The sequence below is a fragment of the Ahaetulla prasina genome, chromosome 3 (genome assembly GCF_028640845.1).
Source record: "Ahaetulla prasina isolate Xishuangbanna chromosome 3, ASM2864084v1, whole genome shotgun sequence".
NCBI lineage: Eukaryota > Metazoa > Chordata > Lepidosauria > Squamata > Colubridae > Ahaetulla > Ahaetulla prasina.
The window spans coordinates 104,457,697-104,470,406 of NC_080541.1; the positions used below are offsets into that span (position 1 = coordinate 104,457,697).

Below are 12,710 nucleotides of genomic sequence, written 5' to 3' on the forward strand. Positions count from 1 at the left end.
CCGGCTGGGCTGCAACCCCGCCGCCGCGCTCCTTCCTCAGCCTCCGGGGCTCGCGCTCTAGCAGCCGCCAAGCTCAGGCGGACTCGGCAGCTCCCCATCAGCACTCGCCGCAGGCGCGATTCGGGCAGGAGGTCGGGCTCGCTCCGTGGCGGTGGCGGCGGCAGCGGCGGCGGCGGGCGCCACCGCCACAGGCGAGCCCGACTCCTCCTGCCGAATCGCGCCGTGCGAGTGCTGATGGGGAGCTGCGAGTCCGGCCTGAGCTTGGCGGCTGCTAGGCGAGCCGGGAGGCTGAGGAAGGGCGGCGGCGGGGTTGCAGCCCAGCCGGGCTCGCACAGCATGGGTAAGGCGAGGAAGGAGCCGCTCCATTACTCGATGGAATGACCTTTCTTCTGGCCTTTGGGTGGCTCGTGGCGGTGGCGGCGGCAGCGGCGGCGGGCGCCACCGCCACAGGCGAGCCCGGCTGGGCTGCAACCCCGCCGCCGCCGCTCCTTCCTCAGCCTCCCGGGGCTCGCGCTCTAGCAGCCGCCAAGTTTGCGCCGTCCGCCCACCAGACACGGGAATGGGGGCCGGCCTGGGGGCGACAAATCCCGCGAGACCTCGGCGGGCCCGCTCCCCGTCCCTCCCATGGGAGTCCGTTCGGTACCCCCTCCTGTGCGGGGTTCCCGAAGACGTAGACTCGAGTATAAGCCGAGGGGGCGCTTGTCAGCACAAAAAACGTGCTGAAAAACTCGGTTTATACTCGAGTATATACGGTAGTACAGCTATATTAATACAAAGAGGGATAAAAATACTATCAGATTAATCATTATTGTGGCTAAAAGAGGCCATTATTGTGGCTAGAAGAATTTGCCTGTATGGGCTAAAATCTGTATTTGATGGGACAATGCAATATTAAACTCTAGCTTAGGTTTTGGGGGAATATAGCAAGATTTGGGGTTTTAAGTACATCCCTCTGAACCGAGACATTTAATTGTAGTGGTACAAAATCCAGGCAATCATAGCATGAAGTGATACAAAACTAGTACACAACCTTAGCATTAATTTGGGTAAACAGAAAGATGTTATTTTAATATAAGTTGTATAACTCACTCTGGCAACCCAAAGTTAGTGGAAGAAATCTTTTTAAAAAATTGGCACAAATTTTGGATGAATATAGTGACATCAATTTTTCATATGTTTCTATGAATTCCAATCTAAAATCAATTATCAGGTGTAAAATCCAGATTTAGGGAAAAGAAAATGGTATAAAACTAATACATAAATTTTGAATGGAAACTGAAGTTTAGGACTTAAAATTACACAGCTCAAATCTAGGCTATTGTATACTGTCAACATAGTTCATTTTTATTGCAGGAATTCAGAGTAACAATAACAATTACTAAGAGTGTATGAAAGATAAAATTCTCTCCCAAAGATAGAAGAAAATCATAATCATATTTATAAATTATATCAATATATCAATAAAGCTATTTAATTTCTAGAATGACACATATCATTTTAGTGATTCAAAATCCATTGATAGAAACAATTTCACTGAAGTGATTGTAGTATGCTGTTCATTTAGTTAAAACAATTTATACTAAAAAGATTGGGGAAAAACTCTTATAAAATAATTGTGTACCACATTTCTCAATAACTGAAATACTTTCTTTATTAAAATTATTTTAAATGCTTTGCAGTACATAATTATAAAAAATGCACATAAAGTCAATGCAAATTGACTTTTTAGTCTTTTTTCCCCATAGGGAAAAAGCAACATTACTTTTGCTTTACATATTTTTGGTATTTTCATCTTTATCAGTGGAAGAAAGGTTTTCTGCTGTGCTGGCTTCCAATAATATTTTTTCATGCTGTCCATTCAATTCATCATCTACTATTGTTGGTAATTGATTGATGTTTTTGGTTTTACATTCAAGTTCCATTTCTTCTAGCATTTGCCCCGAAGTATCTATAGATGCTGCTTCCAACTGACCCTCTAAATTTTCTTCTTTCCTTTTTGCTTTGAATACCTCAAGTCCCATCATTCTCAGGTAATGCAATCTCTCATTCTTGGGCACGAAGGCACGAAGAGATGTCTTGCCAAGCCAACCACACAGCAAAACAGAGCATTGATGGGTATCTTGCTTGCTATAAATAGACAAATGCATACTCTGTTGATGCTTCAGTTTTACTTTCTTCAAAGGATTCATTAGTAATTTTAAACAATACTACTAGCTTGTTTGTTCTAAGATCCTAGAAATCAGTTTCTTGACAGCATTAAATTAATCCTTTTATGATTTCTGTTCAGTTTCTATTCAAAAGGATCTGTACATCTACATGCATATTTGCATAAAATGAACACAGAAGAGGTCACTTACCTTTGGTCTGGTTCATATTTCAAAACTATGCTCCCCATAGCTGAAACAAAGAGTGTAATGTTTTAAAGCAAGAGATTATTATAATACAAATGACATTAAGCTTTAGCAATCAAACCTATGACCCAGAGTTATTCTCCATAGAGTCTGCTGAACATTACCATCTTTTCAATCAAAGCAGATGTTGTTAGGAAATTATTAATATTCTTGAGCTGCTATTAAAAATGTTGGGATAGTGATCTTCACCAGATAGAGGAATCTTTAAATTTCACTAGCTCTTATTCATACGGTGAACTTGATTACTGGGTTATCTTTAGTCCCAAAAGTAAGTTTGGGCCAACATCAGTCTCTGAGGCATTTTTAGAAAATAAAAATTATGGATGGCAACAATCTACAAGTCATTTAGGTCAAGTGAAAACACAAACAGTAAAGATGGGATAGGAAAAAGGATTCCATAGAGGTTCAAGAGTTACCTTCTGACAAACGGGCATTTATAAATAGTGGCCATCAGCTTTGACCATTAATATAACAAAAGGTAACCAGCTGCAAATCAACTTCTCTAAAACTAAATAAACAATGTAAATCAAATCTTGAATCTCAAATAACTACTGGTACTAATTAGCAAGAATGCTCACTTACCCATTCCATTTAGTTGACTGCGTGATTCATTACTGAACCTGCTTAAGAATGGATTTTCTTCAGTTAACAAAATTTTAATATCTTCTATGCCAGCCTTAATAGTTCTGGCACTGATGAAAGGATGCAATGTATATATGCCCTGGAAGTGAAAGAAGTGATTTTTAAAATGCAGCCATTTCTTTCAAAATTCAAAACAGAAATCTATTTTTAAGGAAAGATTTTCAGCATCTGAATGGAATATAATAACAGACAAGAACTTTCAACACTTTCTGGCTGTGCAATACAATAGTATGAAACAAAATATACAGGCAATGTTGTGACCCAGGTTCCTGGACCCGGACTACTGGACTCGGAAGATTCAGAAAGTGAGGGAGAAGACCTGGCCAGCCCTGCTTCTCTTGAGCCCTTTCCCTCCCTGGCACCCACTCAAAGGGAGGAGGAGGGGCCGGCAAAGCCTGATTCCCTGGAGCCTTCTTCTGATTTGGCAACGCCCCAAGAACAGTTTTGGAGTGATGCAAGACTGCGCAGGCGTGACCAGCGTGCGCAGCAGCGGAAGAGTTGGGACAAAGCCAAGTCATAATTGTCATGCAGTGACATCTGCAGAAACTATAAATAGGAGGCGGGACTGCCTGGTTTTTTGTCTTGGACAAAGTAATGAATTTGCGCGGGCAAACTGTATCAACGGAGGGAAGAATATATTCGTGAGTAATTCTGGCCTTATCTGTAATTTCCTTGTTATCTCCAGAAACTTGGCAGGCCCGTGGGTAGACGTAGCCAGGACATTTATATATATGTAAATAAATCAGAAAAGGAGGCCTCTGACTGACTCTTTGCTGGGAGTATTGGGGGAAGGGAAACAGAACAGGCAATTAATTGAATACATCAACAGTACAGTCTTCTAACAAAACAGTGTGAATTAAAACATCAAACTTACTTTCATGTTAAACATATACATACATATATATATGCACGAACCTATGCAAAAATTTGCCTAGACAAGTCCCAGCAGTTTCCTGTCAAGATTTTTTTTCAGAAGCGTTTGGCACTGCTTTCTTCCTAGGGCTGAAATACAGTGATGGCCTAATGTCACCCAGTTAGCTTTACATCTAAATTAGGACTACAATTCACAGTCTTCTGGTTTCTAGCCTAATGTCATAAACACTGAAATGAAGATACTTTTAAAAATCTAATATAGAAACCTCAAGAGATTGCCATTCTATTCCAACAATCCTACTACCCCAATAAATATATACAGCAATTTAGGCAGAGATGGTATTCTCAATTAGCATGTACAGGTAATCCTCAATTTACAACAGTTCGTTTGATGACTGTTCAAACTTACAAAGGCACTAAAAAAAAATGACATACAACCATTGCAAACATCCCTAGGGCCACATGATCAAAATTAAACAGCTTAGCACCTGACTCATTTATGACAATTGCAGTGTCCCAGGATCATGTGATCATCTTTTGCAATCTGTGACAAGCAATGTCAATAGGGAAGCCAAATTCACTTAACAACCGTGTTACTAACTTAACAACTACAGTGATTCACTTAACAACTATGGCAAGAAAGATCATAAAACAGGGAAAATTCACTTAACAACAGCCTCGCTTGGCAACAGAAATTTTGGACCCAATTGTGATTGTAAACTGAGAGTATTTCTTCATGATGAAAGAAGCAATACTCTCCAGTGCCACTTAAACTTTAGTTCTGGTCTAACACTTTAAACAGAGAACTCAAGCATTGTTAACAGAGAGATCAATTCTACTACAAATCTATGTAAGATTTAACCCCATTGTATAGCACAAAACTGTTAATGCTGAAATAAATTTCCTAAATAAAATAAAAGAAAGAAATAAAACTTCTCTTTAAAAGGAAATCTTATTATGAAGTTCTCCTGCTATTTACTCCAAGGTACTGTTCCAGGAAACTTTTGATGGTTTCTAAAGTGGCATGGTGCAATAGTTAAGGAGGTGAACTAGCATAGTAGTAACTATATTTTAGGTCCATCCACACGAGCTCCCTGAGGAACTTTCACCCAGTTATTTTTTTCTCTGCCTAATTTACCCCACAGGATTGTTATTTTATATCTTTGACAAAAGGTATAATAATAAAATGAATGAACAAACGTTGCCATTTTTAAATCTTTAAATCTTAAGTCTATTCCATTTTTGTTTACTTATAAGTGTTTTTGTCTCAACCATTAATTTATTATAAGATAACTTAAAAAAAAAAAAACAACCCAGCACTTTGAAGCTGTTAAATAAAACTTCATCAGTAAACATGATAATATGTCTTTTAGGCCTAAAAATATTAAGAAGATTATGTTACTTATTTGTGACACTGTGAATGATTATTATACTTACCTTGAATACTTTTAAGTTTTACTTTAAATTGTTGAACTCCAAGGCTCTTTCATATGTGAGAAAAAGAAAGATATCTGCCAACTATCATGTGTTATGTTGCCCTAGGTTTCTTCAAAAGGGTGATGTACCAATAACGTAAGTAATAGTAAAAACAATCATAATGTAATGAAGTGAATATAAAAGCATATGCAGCAATAACACAGGACAAATCTAAATACTGCAAGTTGTTGATGTTGTTTCCAGGAGGAATATGGAAAAATAGAATGTAATAATAATACATTCATTCTTACCTCTTGTGCTAATCTGAAGGCACAACCATCTCCATCATTATTGCGGCACCACACTTTAATTCCTGTATTAATAACCTATATGGGGTTTTAAAAAGTAGGATATTTCAGCATACTTAAGCATTATTATACCAATTAGTAATTTGAAGCAGTTTGGCAGGAGTCAGCACCAATAATGATGGAACAATATACTAATATATATTGATAAAGTGAGATATGAGGTACAACCAGCATTTAATAGAGTTCCATTAATCACATAAGGATTATATTCAATTTGTATTCAATACTATATTAAATATAATAAATATTGAAATACACAGAGAAAGGTATGATGCCTCAAAGTAAAAACTCAAAGGAGCATAATTTACTGAAATATCTCATGAGGTAATTGGTACTAATGATCCATTTAGGGTCTAAATCTAGGAAGTTACTCAGAGCAAAAAGGACTCATTGAAGGCATGCAAACTAAATGCTAGCAGCTGCCCTCAAGAAATGTAAATCAAAAGCTCCATCAGGAGAAAGGGCTGCTGGGAGAAAAACTGCTCAAGTTTATTGCAAAGACTAGTTAGTCTGAGTGGAGTTCTGTAAATCTAAGAGAAGAACCTGATGTCATCTTCCATTTTACTGAGGAGGAAATGGACATTTTCAAATATTGTAAGCCTATTTTCCCACCTCCCACTGGTGGGATTCAGCCAGTTCTCACTGGTTGGGGAGAACCATTAGCTAACTTTCTGAGTAGTTTGGTGAACCAGCTGTTGGAAGAAACAGCCTTTTGTTTTTCCCACCTTACAGAGTTAATCCTGGAAGGAAGGAGACATTCTGGTGACTCTCTGTGTTGTTTCTAGCCTAATCCTCATCTTTATTGCCCTGCTTAAGTGTTTTCAGAAACTGCCTCTGTGGTTAAGCCTTGTTACATTGTAACAGCTAATAATTCTTGGCAGTACACCCAGTCTTTCTATAGCCTGAGCTGCTTCTCTGGAGTTGTTGTTGTTTTTTTTTTGCTGCTACTTTTATTAGGGGCTTGACTTTCTTAAAGGAGAAGGGTTGTTTTAAGCTTTTTACACTGCTTTACTGGTTCCTGGCATTGTCCTTTTGGGGTGTACTTCTAAGAGGCAGGATGCAAGCTTGGCATTCTGTCTGATTTTTTTACTGCCTTTCTGGGGGCATGTGATCTTTCCTTAAATGTGGATGATTTCCTTAATATATTTTGTGAGGTGAATGAGACAGCTGTTATCTTTAAGTGGTGCAAATGGATCTTGGGTAGGAAAGGGTGCTTTGTCAGTTCACTGAGAAAAGGAGACTCTTAGTCTATGGGGATTCGTCAGTCATCCAGATCATGGTTGTCAAAGGTGCTTTTTCCAAGAGGCAACTGGGCTTTCTTGGTTTCCAGAATTGTATCATTAAGTGTTAAAACTTTACCCTACGACTATCATTAAGTGTTGTAAGTGTTGTATCTTGATGAAGGTATCTTTTCTTTTATGTATACTGAGAGCATATGCACCAAGACAAATCCCTTGTGTGTGTCACACTTGGCTAATAAAATTCTGTTCTGTTCTGTTCCGTTCTGTTCTGTTCTATTCTATTCTATTCTATAGAATCTATCTGGGACTATTAGCAGTAGAGTGGGTGAAACTATTTCAAGATCGAAATTGTTGGTAAAAGTGCAACTGATGGCAGTGATTAATGAAAATTAATCAATTCAATGGCTGAAGTTATTATCACAATAGATATCAAAACCGTGCAATGATACGGCATTTATAGAGAACAATTGAAACTTGACAAAATACTATTAGAAACAGGGGAGAAAATGATTACCAAAATTTATAATTTTTTATTAAGATTTAAAATGGAAGAAGAAAATGTGAAAGACACAATGACCAGTTGGGTGAGAAATTTTGGACATTCTATTCAATTAGATCAATGGGATAAATTATGGGAGAGAAGCTACAAACTAACGATGTCAGCTCCTTAGAAGGAGAACCTCTATAAAATGTTTTACTGGTGGCATTTACCATCAGCCAGATTGGCCAAGATGTTCTCAAACCAATCGCCGGAGTGTTGGAAATGTCACTACAAGCAGGGAACGTTCTACCACATGTGGTGGACCTGCCCCAAGATTAAAAAATATTGGTGTAAGATAAGAAAGTGGCTGGAAGAGATAATCGAACAGAGGATCAAGTTGAGGCCGGAACTGTTTCTCCTGGGTATTTCGGATGGGAAAATGGGGAAATAATTGCAATATTTAATGTTACATATCTTAACCACAAATAGAATTGTTGTAGCACAGAATTGGAAACAGATATACCTCCAGACCAATTATAATAAGGAAAATTTATGAATGTGCAGAGATGGATAGACTGTCTATGGAAATGAAGGAGAGGGAAGAAACCGAGTACTATCAAATTTGGAATAGATGGTATTCCTGGCTTATTTATTTATTTATTTATTTTATTAGATTTTTATACCGCCCTTCTCCCAAAGGACTCAGGGCGGTGTACAGCCAAAATAGTAAAAACCCCATAATATACACATATTGAGAGTAAATGTAAAACTTAAGGTATAAGATGTAGAAGTATAATATATAAATGGTAAAATTTATAAGAAATATATGATATCGACTTGTGAAAAGATGTAACTATATCTTAAATAAGGATATAATTTAGGATAGTGATATATAGAAGTAGGATTTATGTAAATATGGCTGTTGCGAAAGCTATAAATACCAACATGGAAAAGCTGTTATAAGTGTAAATTTGTGTCTTGTGTTTTAAATGCTGGAAAATTCAATAAATATTATTTTTTTAAAAAGATATCAAAACTGTGGGAAAAATTAAATATCTAAAACATGCTACCTGAACATGCCTATGTACAGCCTTAACTGGTATTGATATTGCAACATCAGGTACTTGAAGAGCCTATTCCCAAACCAGAAATCAAAGCTGAGAGGAACTGAAGTGTGTCTATATGTGATAACATTTTAATAATAACAATACAACCTCCAAAGCACAAAAGACACAGCATCTGATTCAAAGGGGAAATTTATTCCTGCATTTGACACATTTTTCTAGCCTTCAAAATCATGACTATATGCCCAAAGTGTCTGAATGCTTTCGAACTGCTTAGCTGACAGGAGCTGGGGCAGGAATGGGAGCTCACCCCATCACACAATACTTGGGTCTCAAACCCAGGCTTTCAGTGTTGCAGCTGACATGCTCAGCATCTTTAACTGCTGAGCCATCACACCTCCCAAAATACCCAAAGGCATGCTAAATATGTAGCACTAAGATAACAGCATAGTTTTTATTGTAAACTCTAGCACAAAACAAAACAATGAAATATGCATTCAAATATAGACTCTATCTCAACAGAGAATGTTGTCTGAGATTCTATGCCACTTTACTGATAAAATAACATTTGACATAAATCGCATTAAGTCCTACTTATTTAATGTACCTATAACCTACTCCAAACCCAAACAACTGGATAACATATAAGAGTAAATAAAAATAAATATGCAAAAATGACTAAATACAAATCAATATTGAAATAAAAAATTAACATAAAAAGAAAGGCTAAGGTAAGTGCCCACATTCAGTCAGCTGGGACTGACAAGTTAGAATAAAGCAGATTTAACCTGATTATGAAATTCCAGCCAGGTGGGGTTACACACACTTCTCTGGAAAGTTTATAGTTTATAGGTGGAGAAACTGAGAAGACCTGCCCTCTGTTGAACATGCAGAGCAGAGAAGGCATTCTCTGTGCTCATTAATAAGCAACTCAGCCCTAAAAAAATATAGAGATGCCTGCAGATACACATACAAAAACTGTATGAGTAGTGTACACAAGAAAAAATTGTCAGGGCATGCCTAGTTTTGAGAAAAACCTTTCTACTCAACAGCACTAAAATTGATAGGGAAAGTGCACCTTTGGAATCAAGTTGTAACAAAAGACAGCAAATTTCAAGAGAAGATTCTAAAGTCCTCTTAATAGCATTTTGAATAAGAATTTTTACTGAAAACAAATACAAATCAAACCTTTAGCTTTTCACTGTTGTTCAACAGTACATCCCGTATCTCCTTGGAAACCATATACACCTGTCTTTTCTTTCCTTCTTGAGTACGAGTTAACAAATTCATCTTAGGGAATGAAGGATCCAGTGCGTAAAAGTTCCTGAAAATAGTTACAAGTATTAAATACAATCATCCTATTGTAATTTTACATAACACGAATAATTCTGTGGGGGTTTTTTTTTCAGAAAAGATTTTAATGGAACTTACTCAACTGTAATTGAATGAGTAAATGCAGTATATTTAAAATAAGCTCTAAAATACATTCTACTTTATTGGAACTCATTTTTTCTTTTCAAAATCACTTGATTTGGATTCAGTGAACACAAAGTACAGCATCCTATTATAAGAAACAAACGTGCATTACCATGAAAATTGGAGGTGATGGGAGATTACAATACAGTGTAAAAATATGGAGACCAAATCATCATGAAAGTTGCATAACAGATGTTGCAGTCTTACATACATGGAATGCAATAGAGAAAGAGTACTTTTGCTAGCTAGAGAAATCTAACAATAGGTTTCTCCAAATAGAAGCTTTTATCTGATACATATTCTCCATGTTTTTTCTCAGAACAAATAATGCTTTTTTATTAGCAGAAAGGCATCTCTGGACACAGAGCTATGATCAAATAAAAAAAAAATCCTTTCGGAAATAGACGTAGATATTTAAAATTCTGTATCATCCTTTAGGATTAAAAGCACAAATTATGCATTTTAAAAATATTGGCTTATGGCATTTCATTTGTATATTTGTCCTTTATTATGTTTTTTACTTTCAATGTTTTATTGATACTGTTTATTTTTTTAAAAAATCCTCCTAGGAATCACTCAGTCAACAGGCTGAATCTTATATGAAATAATTAAAAACAATACGACTATGGGGAGATTTTCATTTAATATATATTAAAAGACAGTCAAGCCATCTTTATATTTCAATTATATCCCCACAGCATGTATCTTTAGAATTTATTTTCAGTTTCTAGCAGACTATCCACCTATTTATTAGATTTCATTCAAGGAGTTCAAGAATTTCCAGAATAGGAACCTATCTTGTGATATAGGTTTGACTGGTCCAACATTACCCAATTAACACATTTCATATAGAAATAGTTACCGTATTTTTCAGAGCATAAGACGCACCAGAGTATGAGATGCAGCTTAATTTTGGGGGAAGAAAATGGGGGGGGGGGGGAATCTGCCCACCAGGTATTCATCTGGCTAGCGTCCTTAGTCTTGTCAGCTTCAGCACATTAGTTTGCTGGTTTTTATCCCCTGCTTGGGGATAAAAAACAGCTTCTAAAGCACAACTAATCTTTGGAGAGAGAAGCAATGAGAAAAGCAGGCAAACCATGGAAATCGCTTTACATTAGGGCTGAAAAAAAGCTTCAAAAAATTACATTCAGAGTATAAGACGCACCCAAATTTTCAGCCTCTTTTAGGAGGGAAAAAAGTGTGTCTTATACTCCGAAAAATATGGTATGTTCCATTCCACTTTATTTTCTTCAATATGTTAAATGACATTCATAAGCCCCAGAAATTAAGTAAGTGAACTATTATACAGAAAATAAAAATACATCTTACTGAATGGGAGGAAACAAAGGATCTTCTTCGGGAAGAAAAACAAATGGATCTTCTTTGTATCCAAAAAGCTTCATTTTTTTAGATGGTGGAGGTCTGCAAGAAAAAACAGAAATGTCCATAGCTTACCATTGTTCTGGTATTGTTAAATAACTTTCTTCCCCACCTCTGCAATTTCCAAACATTATCACTTATTTTAATCAATAGAGGATAGCCTGTATACTCCATAGTAAACATACATGGAAAAGCCTTAATATATTGAAGTTGCTTGATTCAGCAGATTTAATTGTAACATTTTTGGTATTTCTATTCCGAGTGGTACCTGCCAATAATATATAGTTTCAACAACGTTAACTACATCTTTTTTCATGCTCAGCAGTCTATTACCATGGAATTTCCTAGGAATTCCAGGGAAATGCAGAAGAAAACAGTCTTTTAACATAGAGATTAGTTAGTATTGCTATAGATTTTCCTATTATAACATGGTTTTCCCATAATACTGAGTATTTAAATACATTACACAAGATCTATTTATTCAATTTGTGTGAGTCACTTCATCCAAAGTTCTTTGAACTATATGGTCAAAATACTATATTTGTATTTTCCAAGAGTACAATACAACAGATTATTTGCAGAAATTGGAGGATATATATTTTAGTCTTATAAACATATTTTTAGTAGAAGGCAGTAAAGGTAGTCCTTGCTTAACAACTACTTGTTCAGTTACCCCTCAAAGTTACAATGGCGCCAAACAAGGAGACTTATGGATGGTCCTTGTAGTTGCAGCCATTGCAGCATTCCTAGTCACATGATCACAATTTGGAGGCTTGACAAACTACTTGCAATTACAACAGATATATCCTGCAGTCACGTGATGGCCATTTACCAGCTTCTGACATGCAAAGTAAATAGGGAAGCCATTAGGATGTCGAAAATGGCAATCACATAACATCATACCTACCAACTATGTGGGATTTGCTTACAAACTGGAACTTCTGTTATAAGTTACTGCAGTCACATGACATCACATTTTACAATTGATTCTACCAGCAATGGAGTTGCCAATCCTAATTAGCATTAGCAATAGCATTTAGCCTTATATACTGCTTCACAGTACTTTACAGCTCTCTCTTAATGTTTACAGAGCCAGAATATTGCCAACAATCTGGGTCCTCATTTTACCAACCTCCAAAGGATGGAAGGCTGAGTCAGCTTTGAGCCGGTGACAATCAAACTGCTGAACTGCTGGCAGCCGGTAGAAGTAGCCGGTAGAATACATTCTAACCACGGCACCACCACAGCTCTTTAACGATTACTATCGTTAAACATGGACTGCCTGTACTGAAATGTTCTGAGGATTCCATTTTAGACTATGGCCATGTTCATATATAAGTAATCATCATTTAATGACT

General features: G+C 36.8%; 1 protein-coding gene across 1 annotated transcript in view; it reads right to left on the reverse strand.

The window, feature by feature from the left end:
* Nucleotides 1-1,633: 1,633 nt before the first annotated feature.
* NSUN2 (NOP2/Sun RNA methyltransferase 2) overlaps nucleotides 1,634-12,710 on the reverse strand; it is a 34,623-nt gene continuing 23,546 nt past the window's right edge. The window contains exons 14-19 of the mRNA XM_058178676.1: nucleotides 11,302-11,394; nucleotides 9,685-9,820; nucleotides 5,654-5,728; nucleotides 2,994-3,132; nucleotides 2,358-2,397; nucleotides 1,634-2,127 (exon numbers count right to left, since the gene is read on the reverse strand). Coding sequence (XP_058034659.1) covers nucleotides 1,770-2,127; nucleotides 2,358-2,397; nucleotides 2,994-3,132; nucleotides 5,654-5,728; nucleotides 9,685-9,820; nucleotides 11,302-11,394 — 841 coding nt within the window. The 3' untranslated portion in view covers nucleotides 1,634-1,769. The remainder of the gene's footprint in view (nucleotides 2,128-2,357; nucleotides 2,398-2,993; nucleotides 3,133-5,653; nucleotides 5,729-9,684; nucleotides 9,821-11,301; nucleotides 11,395-12,710) is intronic.